The sequence below is a fragment of the Pristiophorus japonicus genome, unplaced genomic scaffold (genome assembly GCF_044704955.1).
Source record: "Pristiophorus japonicus isolate sPriJap1 unplaced genomic scaffold, sPriJap1.hap1 HAP1_SCAFFOLD_118, whole genome shotgun sequence".
Taxonomy (NCBI): domain Eukaryota; kingdom Metazoa; phylum Chordata; class Chondrichthyes; family Pristiophoridae; genus Pristiophorus; species Pristiophorus japonicus.
The window spans coordinates 1,647,405-1,662,376 of record NW_027250842.1 but is presented as its reverse complement, the minus strand read 5'-3'; the positions used below and the strand labels follow the sequence as shown (position 1 = coordinate 1,662,376).

The 14,972-nt window shown below is 62.4% G+C and overlaps 1 protein-coding gene across 1 annotated transcript; it reads left to right on the top strand.

Annotated features, from left to right (window-relative positions):
- Positions 1–5,700: 5,700 nt before the first annotated feature.
- On the top strand, positions 5,701–11,597 carry LOC139242051 (armadillo repeat-containing protein 5-like). Its single transcript, XM_070870194.1, has 3 exons — positions 5,701–6,485; positions 7,012–7,144; positions 10,778–11,597. The coding sequence occupies exons 1-3, from the start codon at positions 5,807–5,809 to the stop codon at positions 11,586–11,588; spliced, it is 1,623 nt and encodes a 540-aa protein (XP_070726295.1). The 5' UTR covers positions 5,701–5,806; the 3' UTR covers positions 11,589–11,597.
- Positions 11,598–14,972: the final 3,375 nt, after the last annotated feature.

Sequence of the window (14,972 nt, the reverse complement as noted above, 5' to 3'; positions counted from 1 at the left end):
CTGTCCCTCTCTCTCGTCGCCCCCCCTCTCTGTCCCTCTCTCTCTCGTCGCCCCCCCTCTCTGTCCCTCTCTCTCGTCGCCCCCTCTCTGTCCCTCTCTCTCTCTTCTCTCTCTCTCCTCTGTCCCTCTCTCTCGTCGCCCCCCTCTCTGTCTCTCTCGTCGCCCCCCCTCTCTGTCCCTCTCTCTCGTCGCCCCCCTCTCTGTCCCTCTCTCTCTCGTTCTCTCTCTCTCTCTCTGTCCCTCTCTCTCGTCGCCCCCTCTCTCTGTCCCTCTCTCTCGTCGCCCCCCTCTCTGTCCCTCTCTCTCGTCGCCCCCCCTCTCTGTCCCTCTCTCTCTCGTTCTCTCTCTCTCTCTGTCCCTCTCTCTCGTCGCCCCCCCCTCTCTGTCCCTCTCTCTCTCTCTGTCCCTCTCCTCCCCCCCCTCTCTGTCCCTCTCTCTCGTCGCCCCCCCTCTCTGTCCCTCTCTCTCGTCGCCCCCCCCCTCTCTGTCTCTCTCGTCGCCCCCCCCTCTCTGTCCCTCTCTCTCGTCGCCCCCCCCTCTCTGTCCCTCTCTCTCTCGTTCTCTCTCTCTCTCTGTCCCTCTCTCTCGTCGCCCCCCCTCTCTGTCCCTCTCTCTCGTCGCCCCCCCCCTCTCTGTCCCTCTCTCTCGTCGCCCCCCCTCTCTGTCCCTCTCTCTCGTCGCCCCCCCCCTCTCTGTCCCTCTCTCTCGTCGCCCCCACCTCTCTGTCTCTCTCTCTCGTCGCCCCCCCCTCTCTGTCCCTCTCTCTCGTCGCCCCCCCTCTCTGTCCCTCTCTCTCGTCGCCCCCCCTCTCTGTCCCTCTCTCTCGTCGCCCCCCCTCTCTGTCCCTCTCTCTCGTCGCCCCCCCTCTCTGTCCCTCTCTCTCGTCGCCCCCCCTCTCTGTCCCTCTCTCTCGTCGCCCCCCCCTCCTGTCCCTCTGTCTCTCTCTCCTCGTCGCCCCCCCTCTCTGTCCCTCTCTTCTCTCGTCGCCCCCCCTCTCTGTCCCTCTCTCTCGTCGCCCCCCCTCTCTGTCCCTCTCTCTCGTCGCCCCCCCTCTCTGTCCCTCTCTCTCGTCGCCCCCCTCTCTGTCCCTCTCTCTCGTCGCCCCCCCCTCTCTCTCCCTCTCTCTCGTCGCCCGCCTCCCCTCGCCCCCTCCCTCAGAGAAGAAATTCCTCCTCATCTCAGTTTTAAATGAGCAGCCCCTTAGTCTCAGACTATGCCCCCTAGTTTTAGTTTCCTCTAAGAGTGGAACCATCCTCTCTGCATCCACCTTGTCCAGTCCCCATTATTTTTTATGTTTTGATAAGATCACCTCTCATTCTTCTGAACTCCAACCTGCTCAACCTTTCCTCATAAGTCAACCCCCTCATCTCCAGAATCAACCTGGTGAACCTTCTCTGAACAGCCTCCAAAGCAAATATCTCCTTCCTTAAATAAGGAGACCAAAACTGCACGCAGTACTCCAGATGTGGCCTCACCAATACCCTGTACAGTTGCAGCAGGACTTCTCTGCTTTTATACTCCAGTCCCCTCTTTTTCTCTCTCCTCCCCCTCTCGCTCACTCTCTCTGTCGCGGTATCTCTCCAGCGCCCTGTGTTACTGACTGTATCTGTACTGATGTTAATCTCCCTCACACTGTCACTCAGTAACCCCTCTCCCCCAGCACCCTGTGTTACTGACTGTATCTGTACTGATGTTAATCCAGCTCCCTCACACTGTCACTCAGTAACCCCTCTCCCCCAGCGTCCTGTGTTACTGACTGTATCTGTACTGATGTTAATCCAGCTCCCTCACACTGTCACTCAGTAACCCCTCTCCCCCAGCGCCCTGTGTCACTGACTGTATCTGTACTGATGTTAATCCAGCTCCCTCACACTGTCACTCAGTAACCCCTCTCCCCCAGCGCCCTGTGTTACTGACTGTATCTGTACTGATGTTAATCCAGCTCCCTCACACTGTCACTCAGTAACCCCTCTCCCCCAGCACCCTGTGTTACTGACTGTATCTGTACTGATGTTAATCCAGCTCCCTCACACTGTCACTCAGTAACCCCTCTCCCCCAGCGCCCTGTGTTACTGACTGTATCTGTACTGATGTTAATCCAGGTCACTCACACTGTCACTCAGTAACCCCTCTCCCCCAGTGCCCTGTGTTACTGACTGTATCTGTACTGATGTTAATCCAGCTCCCTCACACTGTCACTCAGTAACCCCTCTCCCCCAGCACCCTGTGTTACTGACTGTATCTGTACTGATGTTAATCCAGCTCCCTCACACTGTCACTCAGTAACCCCTCTCCCCCAGCACCCTGTGTTACTGACTGTATCTGTACTGATGTTAATCCAGCTCCCTCACACTGTCACTCAGTAACCCCTCTCCCCCAGCGCCCTGTGTTACTGACTGTATCTGTACTGATGTTAATCCAGGTCACTCACACTGTCACTCAGTAACCCCTCTCCCCCAGTGCCCTGTGTTACTGACTGTATCTGTACTGATGTTAATCCAGCTCCCTCACACTGTCACTCAGTAACCCCTCTCCCCCAGCGTCCTGTGTTACTGACTGTATCTGTACTGATGTTAATCCAGCTCCCTCACACTGTCACTCAGTAACCCCTCTCCCCCAGCACCCTGTGTTACTGACTGTATCTGTACTGATGTTAATCCAGCTCCCTCACACTGTCACTCAGTAACCCCTCTCCCCCAGCACCCTGTGTTACTGACTGTATCTGTACTGATGTTAATCCAGCTCCCTCACACTGTCACTCAGTAACCCCTCTCCCCCAGCACCCTGTGTTACTGACTGTATCTCTACTGATGTTAATCCAGCTCCCTCACACTGTCACTCAGTAACCCCTCTCCCCCAGCACCCTGTGTTACTGACTGTATCTGTACTGATGTTAATCCAGCTCCCTCACACTGTCACTCAGTAACCCCTCTCCCCCAGCGCACTGTGTTACTGACTGTATCTGTACTGATGTTAATCCAGGTCACTCACACTGTCACTCAGTAACCCCTCTCCCCCAGTGCCCTGTGTTACTGACTGTATCTGTACTGATGTTAATCCAGCTCCCTCACACTGTCACTCAGTAACCCCTCTCCCCCAGCACCCTGTGTTACTGACTGTATCTGTACTGATGTTAATCCAGCTCCCTCACACTGTCACTCAGTAACCCCTCTCCCCCAGCACCCTGTGTTACTGACTGTATCTGTACTGATGTTAATCCAGCTCCCTGACACTGTCACTCAGTAACCCCTCTCCCCCAGCACCCTGTGTTACTGACTGTATCTGTACTGATGTTAATCCAGCTCCCTCACACTGTCACTCAGTAACCCCTCTCCCCCAGTGCCCTGTGTTACTGACTGTATCTCTACTGATGTTAATCCAGCTCCCTCACACTGTCACTCAGTAACCCCTCTCCCCCAGCGTCCTGTGTTACTGACTGTATCTGTACTGATGTTAATCCAGCTCCCTCACACTGTCACTCAGTAACCCCTCTCCCCCAGCACCCTGTGTTACTGACTGTATCTGTACTGATGTTAATCCAGCTCCCTCACACTGTCACTCAGTAACCCCTCTCCCCCAGTACCCTGTGTTACTGACTGTATCTGTACTGATGTTAATCCAGCTCCCTCACACTGTCACTCAGTAACCCCTCTCCCCCAGCACCCTGTGTTACTGACTGTATCTCTACTGATGTTAATCCAGCTCCCTCACACTGTCACTCAGTAACCCCTCTCCCCCAGCGCCCTGTGTTACTGACTGTATCTGTACTGATGATAATCCAGCTCCCTCACACTGTCACTCAGTAACCCCTCTCCCCCAGCACCCTGTGTTACTGACTGTATCTGTACTGATGTTAATCCAGCTCCCTCACACTGTCACTCAGTAACCCCTCTCCTCCAGCACCCTGTGTTACTGACTGTATCTGTACTGATGTTAATCCAGCTCCCTCACACTGTCACTCAGTAACCCCTCTCCCCCAGCACCCTGTGTTACTGACTGTATCTGTACTGATGTTAATCCAGCTCCCTCACACTGTCACTCAGTAACCCCTCTCCCCCAGCACCCTGTGTTACTGACTGTATCTCTACTGATGTTAATCCAGCTCCCTCACACTGTCACTCAGTAACACCTCTCCCCCAGCACCCTGTGTTACTGACTGTATCTCTACTGATGTTAATCCAGCTCCCTCACACTGTCACTCAGTAACCCCTCTCCCCCAGCGCCCTGTGTTACTGACTGTATCTGTACTGATGTTAATCCAGCTCCCTCACACTGTCACTCAGTAACACCTCTCCCCCAGCACCCTGTGTTACTGACTGTATCTGTACTGATGTTAATCCAGCTCCCTCACACTGTCACTCAGTAACCCCTCTCCCCCAGCGCCCTGTGTTACTGACTGTATCTCTACTGATGTTAATCCAGCTCCCTCACACTGTCACTCAGTAACCCCTCTCCCCCAGCGCCCTGTGTTACTGACTGTATCTCTACTGATGTTAATCCAGCTCCCTCACACTGTCACTCAGTAACCCCTCTCCCCCAGCACCCTGTGTTACTGACTGTATCTCTACTGATGTTAATCCAGCTCTTCTACTTAAAGATAGATCTAACTACCTCACGACGTTCCCTAGCACCTTATAGCCAGTGAAGTGCAGTCACTGTTGTAATGAAGGAAAAGCGGCAGCCAATTAGTGCACAGTACAATCCCACATACAGCAATGCATTAATGGCCAGATAATGTTTTTTTGACAGGAGGAGAACGCCCCCTGCTTTTCTTTCTCCGACAGTGCGGCACTCCCTCAGTACTGCCCCTCCGACAGTGCGGCACTCCCTCAGTACTGCCCCTCCGACAGTGCGGCGCTCCCTCAGTACTGCCCCTCCGACAGTGCGGCGCTCCCTCAGTACTGCCCCTCCGACAGTGCGGCGCTCCCTCAGTACTGCCCCTCCGACAGTGCGGCGCTCCCTCAGTACTGCCCCTCCGACAGTGCAGTACTCCCTCAGTACTGCCACTCCGACAGTGCGGCGCTCCCTCAGTACTGCCCCTCCGACAGTGCGGCGCTCCCTCAGTACTGCCCCTCCGACAGTGCGGCGCTCCCTCAGTACCGCCCCTCCGACAGTGCGGCACTCCCTCAGTACCGCCCCTCCGACAGTGCGGCGCTCCCTCAGTACTGCCCCTCCGACAGTGCGGCGTTCCCTCAGTACCGCCCCTCCGACAGTGCGGCGCTCCCTCAGTACTGCCCCTCCGACAGTGCGGCGCTCCCTCAGCACTGCCCCTCCGACAGTGCGGCGCTCCCTCAGTACTGCCCCTCCGACAGTGCGGCACTCCCTCAGTACTGCCCCTCCGACAGTGCGGCACTCCCTCAGTACTGCCCCTCCGACAGTGCGGCACTCCCTCAGTACCGCCCCTCCGACAGTGCGGCGCTCCCTCAGTACTGCCCCTCCGACAGTGCGGCGCTCCCTCAGTCCCGCCCCTCCGACAGTGCGGCACTCCCTCAGCACTGCCCCTCCGACAGTGCGGCACTCCCTCAGTACTGCCCCTCCGACAGTGCGGCACTCCCTCAGTACTGCCCCTCCGACAGTGCGGCGCTCCCTCAGTCCCGCTCCTCCGACAGTGCGGCGCTCCCTCAGTACTGCCCCTCCGACAGTGCGGCACTCCCTCAGTACTGCCCCTCCGACAGTGCGGCGCTCCCTCAGTACTGCCCCTCCGACAGTGCGGCACTCCCTCAGTACTGCCCCTCCGACAGTGCGGCGCTCCCTCAGTCCCGCTCCTCCGACGTTTGCGATGTGATGTGGCCTGACCTAACTCGAGATGCACGTCTCTCTCTCTCTCTCCCTCTCCCTCTGCAGGTCGTGGCTGGTGTCTGAAGGCTACATCGACAGCCCCGGGGAGGTGCCCCCTGGCCGCTGTGCCCCCTGCGGGGCTGGCGCGGTGGAGGGCACCCTGCGGCTGCTGCAGGCCCCGGGGGAATGGGAGGAGGAGGAGGAGGAGGTGGAGGTGGAGGAGCCGCCGGCGGGGCCGGCTGAGCGACCGAGAGAGGCGTCGGAGAGCGGCGGCTCGGGCTTGGCGCCCGGCCTGCCCTCTGAGCCCCCCCCAGCCGCCGCCGCGGCCGCCCCCCAGGGGCCCTGCCCCTCGCCCGAGCCCTTCGGCCCCGAGACCCCCATCTTGCTGCTGCTCTCCCACTTCTCGCAGGCCGAGGACCCGGCTCCCTGCCTGCTGTCGGAGCGCTCGCTGCGGGGCCTGCTGGACTACCTGACCCTGGCCCGCCCGCCCAGCCCCCGCTGTGCCCGCCTGCTCGCCCGCCTGGCCTGCAACCCCAACTGCCTGGAGGCCCTGGTGCGATCGAGGGCCGTGGCTCTGGTCCGAGCGCAGCTGGTGCACGGACTGGGGCCCGAGGCCCTGAGCAGCGGGATGGAGAGCGCCGGAGGAGGAGCAAGAGGAGCCAGGACATCGGCAGCGCTCGGCCCGAACGGCAGGAACCGGGAGCTCGGTAAGGAGCGCTGTGGGGGGGGGGGGGGGAGGAGGGAGGTGAACCACCATACTGGCACTCGCCGATCAAATGCCCCGATCGATCGCCCGCCCGCCCACCACCTGCTCATGGCAGCCCGCGCCCCGAGGCAGAGCTCTGTCTGCCCTCGGCCCTGCCCCCCGCCCCCCCCTGCTCTGGGCCCTGCCCCGGTTGGCCCCCGGGTCCTCTGCCCTCTCCCTCTGGTCCCCGGACCCCCCCACGCTCTCTGCCCTCCCCCGTCCTGACCTTGTGCCCTTTGCCCCCTCTTCCCCCCTCCCCCAGCCCTGATCCCGTGCCCTTTGCCCCCGACCCCAGGCCCTTTGCCCTCCCCACCTCTCCTGCCCTGATCCCGTGCCCTTTGCCCCCGACCCCAGGCCCTTTGCCCTCCCCACCTCTCCTGCCCTGATCCCGTGCCCTTTGCCCGCACTCCCCCCCCCCCCCCCTTGCCCTGATCGAGTGCTCCGTTCCGACGCGCCCGCTCTGACCGTGTGACCTTTGCTCCCCGCAGGCGAGGTTCTGCTCCGTAATCTCAGCGTGCAGGCCGAGTCCCCGTTTGGCGTGGGCGCCCTGACTCACCTGCTCCTGTCCGGCTCGGAGTCCGAGAAGGCGGCGTGTGCCATCGCCCTGCCCCTGCTGTGCCGGTGAGTGACCTTCTGACCCCTCTTTATACTGCATCGGGGATGGCGCCCCGCCAGTCCTCCGTCAGTCCCCCCGCTGGGCCCTCCGTCAGTCCCCCCCCCCCCCCCCCCCACAGCTCCGTGAATAACAGCGCCCTCTCCGCGCAGTCCCCCGCGGGCTGTTGCCTGCCGCACAGCACGAGCCGTGCTTTGCTCTCCGCTCCGTGGGACAAGGCCCGTCTCTGGATCCGGGCCGCAGGGAGACGAGAGGCTCGAAAGGAGAGAGGGGGGGTGGTGGGGGATCGGGATGGAGAGAGGGACGGAGGGAGGGAGAGAGGGACGGAGGGAATCGGGAGGGAGAGAGGGACGGGGGGTATCGGGAGGGAGAGAGGGACGGAAGTAATCGGGAGGGAGAGAGGGACGGGGGGAATCGGGAGGGGAGAGAGGGACGGAGGGAATCGGGAGGGAGAGAGGGACGGGGGGAATCGAGAGGGACGGAGGGAATCGGGAGGGAGAGAGGGACGGAGGGAATCGGGAGGGAGAGAGGGACGGAAGTAATCGGGAGGGAGAGAGGGACGGAAGTAATCGGGAGGGAGAGAGGGACGGAGGGAATCGGGAGGGAGAGAGGGACGGGGGGAATCGGGAGGGAGAGAGGGACGGAGGGAATCGGGAGGGAGAGAGGGACGGGGGGAATCGGGAGGGAGAGAGGGACGGAGGGAATCGAGAGGGACGGAGGGAATCGGGAGGGAGAGAGGGACGGAGGGAATCGGGAGGGAGAGAGGGACGGGGGGAATCGGGAGGGAGAGAGGGACGGAGGGTATCGGGAGGGAGAGAGGGACGGGGGGTATCGGGAGGGGAGAGAGGGTCGGGGGGAAGGGAGAGAGGGACGGAGGGTATCGGGAGGGAGAGAGGGAATCGGGAGGGGAGAGAGGGACGGGGGGGTATCGGGGGAAGGGAGAGAGGGACGGAGGGTATCGGGAGGGAGAGAGGGAATCGGGAGGGGAGAGAGGGACGGGGGGTATCGGGGGGGAGGGAGAGAGGGACGGGGGGAATCGGGAGGGGAGAGAGGGACGGGGGGGTATCGGGGGGAAGGGAGAGAGGGACGGAGGGTATCGGGAGGGGAGAGAGGGACATAGGGAATCGGGAGGGGAGAGAGGGACGGGGGGTATCGGGGGGGAGGGAGAGAGGGACGGGGGGAATCGGGGGGAGGGAGAGAGGGACGGGGGAATCAGGAGGGGAGAGAGGGACGGGGGGTATCGGGGGGGAGGGAGAGAGGACGGGGGGAATCGGGAGGGAGAGAGGGACGGGGGGTATCGGGGGGGAGGGAGAGAGGGACGGGGGGTATCGGGGGGGAGGGAGAGAGGGACGGGGGGAATCGGGAGGGAGAGAGGGACGGGGGGTATCGGGGGGGAGGGAGAGAGGGACGGGGGGAATCGGGAGGGGAGAGAGGGACGGGGGGAATCGGGGGGGAGGGAGAGAGGGACGGAGGGAATCGGGAGGGGAGAGAGGGACGGGGGGTATCGGGGGGAGGGGAGAGAGGGACGGGGGGAATCGGGAGGGGAGAGAGGGACGGGGGGTATCGGGGGGGAGGGAGAGAGGGACGGGGGAATCGGGGGGGAGGGAGAGAGGGATGGAGGGAATCGGGAGGGAGAGAGGGACGGGGGAATCGGGGGGAGGGAGAGAGGGACGGAGGGAACGGGAGGGAGAGAGGGACGGGGGGAATCGGGGGGAGGGAGAGAGGGACGGGGGGAATCGGGGGGGAGGGAGAGAGGGACGGAGGGAATCGGGAGGGAGAGAGGGACGTGGGGAATCGGGGGGGAGGGAGAGAGGGACGGGGGGAATCGGGGGGGAGGGAGAGAGGGACGGAGGGAATCGGGAGGGAGAGAGGGACGGGGGGAATCGGGGGGGAGGGAGAGAGGGACGGGGGGAATCGGGGGGGAGGGAGAGAGGGACAGGGGGAATCGGGAGGGGAGAGAGGGACGGGGGGAATCGGGGGGAGGGAGAGAGGGACGGAGGGAATCGGGAGGGAGAGAGGGACGGGGGGAATCGGGGGGGAGGGAGAGAGGGACGGAGGGAATCGGGAGGGAGAGAGGGACGGGGGGAATCGGGGGGGAGGGAGAGAGGGACGGGGGGAATCGGGGGGGAGGGAGAGAGGGACGGGGGGAATCGGGAGGGAGAGAGGGACGGAGGGAATCGGGAGGGAGGGAGAGAGGGACGGAGGGAATCAGGGGGGAGGGAGAGAGGGACGGGGGGAATCGGGGGGGAGGGAGAGAGGGACGGGGGGAATCGGGAGGGAGAGGGGGGAGTTGACTCGGGGGCGAGGGGGTTGAAGGGAAGAGAGGGGGGGGAGAAGGACGGAGGGGGAGAGAGGGAATCTGAGGGGGAGAAGGAATTGGACTGGATTAAATCCGAAAGTCACGACTCGGTCAGTATTCACTTCGTACCCAATAAATCTGTTAACAATCCGTGAACGACACGCAATGTCCCATCTATGGTGGGGAAAGGGGAAGGTCAGGAACTTGTTGGGGGCGGGGGGGCGGGGGGGGTGTGGAACAAGGTCATGAATCCATAGGAGAGGGGCTTGGGTGGTCACACCTGCCCTGGGTGTTGCAAATAAACACTGCCGAACACGCCTGCCCCAGGTGTTGCAAATAAACACTGCCCATCACACCTGCCCTGGGTGTTGCAAATAAACACTGCCGAACACGCCTGCCCCAGGTGTTGCAAATAAACACCGCCCATCACACCTGCCCCGGGTGTTGCAAATAAACACTGCCGAACACGCCTGCCCAGGTGTTGCAAATAAACACCACCCATCACACCTGCCCCGGGTGTTGCAAATAAACACTGCCGAACACGCCTGCCCAGGTGTTGCAAATAAACACCACCCATCACACCTGCCCTGGGTGTTGCAAATAAACACCGCCCAACACGCCTGCCCCAGGTGTTGTAAATAAAAACCGCCCATCACACCTGCCCCGGGTGTTGCAAATAAACACCACCCATCACACCTGCCCTGGGTGTTGCAAATAAACACTGCCGAACACGCCTGCCCCAGGTGTTGCAAATAAACACCACCCATCACACCTGCCCCGGGTGTTGCAAATAAACACTGCCGAACACGCCTGCCCCAGGTGTTGCAAATAAACACCGCCCATCACACCTGCCCCGGGTGTTGCAAATAAACACTGCCGAACACGCCTGCCCAGGTGTTGCAAATAAACACCACCCATCACACCTGTCCCGGGTGTTGCAAATAAACACCACCCATCACACCTGTCCCGGGTGTTGCAAATAAACACCACCCATCACACCTGTCCCGGGTGTTGCAAATAAACACTGCCGAACACGCCTGCCCCAGGTGTTGCAAATAAACACCGCCCATCACACCTGCCCCGGGTGTTGCAAATAAACACTGCCGAACACGCCTGCCCAGGTGTTGCAAATAAACACCACCCATCACACCTGTCCCGGGTGTTGCAAATAAACACCGCCCAACACGCCTGCCCCGGGTGTTGCAAATGAACACCGCCAAACATACCTGCCCAGGTCCCCCGCGCGCGCACACATGTACACGTCACACCCCCTGAACTACCGCAAGCTGACCACTTTGTCTTTTTTTTCTCTTTTCCCCCCCCCCTCGCCGACCCTTTACAGGAACGAATCCCTCCGTCGCAAGCTGCTGGTGGACCACGGGGGGCTTCACCTGCTGCTGGAGACCCTGCTGACCGGCGGCGACCCCGTGGTGACCTTTGGGGCGGCGGACGCCATGGCGACGCTGGCGGGGGCGCCGGGGGTCGTGGAGGAGGAGCCGGAGCCCGCCCTCAAGCGACCGCGGATGGAGGAGGAGGGGGGAGGAGGTCCCGCCTGGCGCTGCCGTTACCGGGAGCTGGTGGGCCGGGGGGCGACAGACATGCACTTTGCGCTGGACGACGGGCAGCGGCTTGCCGCTAGCCGGCGCCACGTGATGCGGGACTCGGCGGTCTTTGGCGCCATGCTGGGGGGCGGTTACCTGGAGTCCCGGCAGAGCCAGGTGCCGCTGCGGGGCCTGGCCGCCGACGTGTGCGGCCTCTTCCTCCACCACCTGCACGGCTGCCAGGCGGCTGAGGGCTGCCCCGCTCTGGCCGGGCTGGGCCTGGAGCCGGACGCAGAGCCGCTGCCGCCTTTCGAGGCCTCCCTGCTGGGCCGAGCCCTGGCTGCCGCCGGCCAGTACCTGCTGTCCGAGCTGGGGGCCCGGCTGGAGGAGGCGGCCGTCTCCCGCCAGCCCCCGGCCCGCCTCCCGGCCGTCTACGCCTTTGCCGAGCGGCACAGCTGCCCCGGCCTGCGCTCCAGCTGCCTGCGGGGCCTGCTGCAGGCCCCCATGGCGGCCCAGGAGCGGGCGGGGGCCTGGGGCCGGCTGTGCCGGGGAGCTGGGGAGCCTCGGGCCCTGCTCGCCGCCCTGCACGCTCTGTTGCTCGAGCACGTCTGAGAGGAGGAGGAGGAGGAGGAGGAGGAGGAGGAGGAGGAGGGGGGGTTGAGGGTTCCCTGCCCGTGGCACATCCTGAAGCGGGCAATCTCGGAACCAGGCCCGGCGGGAGTTTTTGGGGGCAGAGGGGGACGTCGGAATACAGAAGAACTCGCTGCGCAGGAGAGCATCCCGGTGGAGCAAGGAGGGGGTGTCGGCGGAGTGAGGAGGGGGAACAGGAGAGAGAGAGAGAGAGAGAAGAACCTATTATCCTTTGCGTTTGCTTTGTGTTTTTTTTGTGTTGGCCGTTATTTTCTAATTAAAAGAGCCAGATTCTCGCCGGCCACTGCCACGGTTGCTGTGATTGGGCGAGGGAGGGGGTCGGAGGTGAAAGGTCGACGGATCGCGGCCTTCTGCCTTCGCCGGGCGCGGAGGGATGTGTCGAGAAAGTGGGGGGCGGTGGGGCTCCCCTTGAACCCTTCCCAGAGGGAGCACTGCTGTTGTAGCTGTTCTCGTTTTCCACCCACCCCACCCCACCCCCCCCCCCGGCCCGCCATTAGAAAAAGGGGCAGAGAGACGGGGGAGACAGCGAGGCAGAGAATGCGGGTGGCGGAGGGGAGGGGGAGTGAGAGGGGGTAAGTGGGGGAAAGGTGGAGAGGGAGGCAGGGGGGGGACAGAAATGGGGAGGTAGTGAGGGGGTGAGAAACGGATAGGGAGAGAATGAGGAGGATTGGTGGAGGGGGGGAGCGAGAGAGAAAGGCGGAGAGCGAGAAAATGACGGGCGCGGGGGAGAGGGGGAGGAGAGGGAAGAGAGGGAGGCGCGGGGGAGAGAGGAAGAGGGGGAGGCGAGGGGGAGGGTGGCGCGGGGAGAGAGGAAGTGGGGGAGGCGAGGGGGAGAGAGGGAGGCGCGGGGGAGAGGGAGGCGCAGGAGAGAGGGAGAGGGAGGGGGAGGGTGGCGCGGGGAGAGAGGAAGAGGGGGAGGCGAGGGGGAGAGAGAGGGAGGCGCAGGAAGAGGGGGAGGCGAGGGGGAGGGTGGCGCGGGGAGAGAGGAAGAGGGGGAGGCGAGGGGGGGAGAGGGAGGCGCAGGAGAGAGGGGGAGAGGGAGGCGCGGGGGAGAGAGAGAGAGAGGGAGGCGCGGGTAGAGAGAGAGGGAGGCGCGGGGAGAGAGAGAGGGAGGCGCGGGGAGAGAGAGAGGGAGGCGCGGGGAGAGAGAGAGGGAGGCGCGGGGAGAGAGAGAGGGAGGCGCGGGGAGAGAGAGAGAGGGAGGCGCCGGGGAGAGAGAGGGAGGCGCGGGGAGAGAGAGAGAGGGAGGCGCGGGAGAGAGGGAGGCGCGGGGGAGAGAGAGAGAGGGAGGCGCGGGGGAGAGAGAGGGAGGCGCGGGGGAGAGAGAGAGAGGGAGGCGCGGGGGAGAGAGAGAGAGCGAGGCGCCGGGGAGAGAGAGAGAGGGAGGCGCGGGGAGAGAGAGAGAGGGAGGCGCAGGAGAGAGAGAGGGAGGCGCGGGAGAGAGGGAGGCGCGGGGGAGAGAGAGAGAGCGAGGCGCCGGGGAGAGAGAGGGAGGCGCGGGGAGAGAGAGAGAGGGAGGCGCGGGAGAGAGGGAGGCGCGGGGGAGAGAGAGAGAGGGAGGCGCGGGGGAGAGAGAGGGAGGCGCGGGGGAGAGAGAGAGAGGGAGGCGCGGGGGAGAGAGAGAGAGCGAGGCGCCGGGGAGAGAGAGGGAGGCGCGGGAGAGTTGGGAGGCGCGGGGGAGAGAGAGAGGGAGGCGCGGGGGAGAGCGAGGGGGGAGGAGAGCAGCGAGGGTTCGAGGCAGGGCAGAAGGAAGGAGCGAGACAGGGAGACAGGTGCATGAGGGAGAGACAGCTGGGGCGCGCTGGAGGGAGAGGTTTTTGGCGGAGTGCGTGTGCCGCCATCGAGGGTGGGGAGGTTTTGAGGCAAGCGATGGAGGTTGGCGAGGATTGTCGCAGGGAGGAGGGGGCTGGCCATCGAGCCTTGAGGCGAGCGACGGTGCTCGGGCCTCCTGGCACCTCACGTGGTCTCGCCCGTCTATGAGGGAATCTCTTCGCCCAAGTTTCTGGAGCCAGTTCATGTACAGGGCCTCCGCGCCCCCAAAGGCCACGGGGGCAAGGGCCCCAGCCGGCGTGGGACTGAATCCCGCACATACGCTCCAGGCGAGGCCCAGGCTCCAACTCCGGCCTAGTTGTGTGTGAGCCTGATCTCGCCCCCGGTGAGGGACTGAGGGAGGTTCTCCAGCGGGGAGAGGCAAGGGAGGGGGAGAGAAGGGGAGTGGGTGACTCCCCTTCCCCCGCCCCCAACTAATGTAAATAACTTTACAGAGAAAATACATGTGGAACAAATTTTTTGACTGTAATTATGTAATTTTTGTTTTTTCCTCTTCTGTCCCACTTTCAAAATGAAAAATAAAATGTGATCTGGTTTGGGTAGAAAGGACAGGCTTTGCTTTTCATTTAGCTGATCTGTCACAGCGACACGCACACTCTCACATTCTGGGCCCGAGTGTCACAGTGCGTTAGATACACTGACCTTTTCCCCCTCTGGGACTGGGTGTCACAGTGCGTTAGATACACTGACCTTTTCCCCCTCTGGGACCGGGTGTCACAGTGCGTTAGATACACTGACCTTTTCCCCCTCTGGGACTGGGTGTCACAGTGCATTAGATACACTGTCCTTTCCCCCTCTGGGACCGGGTGTCACAGTGTGTTAGATACACTGTCCTTTCCCCCCCTGGGACCGGGTGTCACAGTGCGTTAGATACACTGACCTTTTCCCCCTCTGGGACTGGGTGTCACAGTGCATTAGATACACTGTCCTTTACCCCTCTGGGACCGGGTGTCACAGTGCGTTAGATACACTGTCCTTTCCCCCTCTGGGACCAGGTGTCACAGTGCGTTAGATACACTGTCCTTTACCCCTCTGGGACCGGGTGTCACAGTGCATTAGATACACTGTCCTTTCCCCCTCTGGGACCGGGTGTCACAGTGCGTTAGATACACTGTCATTTCCCCCTCTGGGACTGGGTGTCACAGTGCGTTAGATACACTGTCCTTTCCCCCTCTGGGACCGGGTGTCACAGTGCGTTAGATACACTGTCATTTCTCCCTCTGGGACCGGGTGTCACGGTGCGTTAGAAACACCCATTTTTCTGGAAGAGAATTGCAGAGTACTGACATCACGGGAACAGGCCACTTGGTCCAACGGGTCCATGGCGCTGTTTATGCTCCACACGAATCTCCTCCAAGCCGCCTTCTCTTTGCATCAGCATCTCCTTCTCTTCCTTTCTAACTCATGTGTTTATCTAGTGTGGTCTAACCCAGGTATATGGAGACCAGAACTGTGCACAGTGCTCCGTGTGGTCTAACCCAGGTGTAGGGAGACCAGAACTGTGCACATTGCTCC

Coding starts and splice junctions, on each gene's coding strand:
- LOC139242051 (XM_070870194.1), top strand. CDS start 5,807: ATGCACGTCTCTCTCTCTCTCTCCCTCTCCCTCTGCAGGTCGTGGCTG. Junction 6,486..7,011: donor CGGCAGGAACCGGGAGCTCG/GTAAGGAGCGCT, acceptor TGCTCCCCGCAG/GCGAGGTTCTGCTCCGTAAT. Junction 7,145..10,777: donor GCCCTGCCCCTGCTGTGCCG/GTGAGTGACCTT, acceptor GACCCTTTACAG/GAACGAATCCCTCCGTCGCA.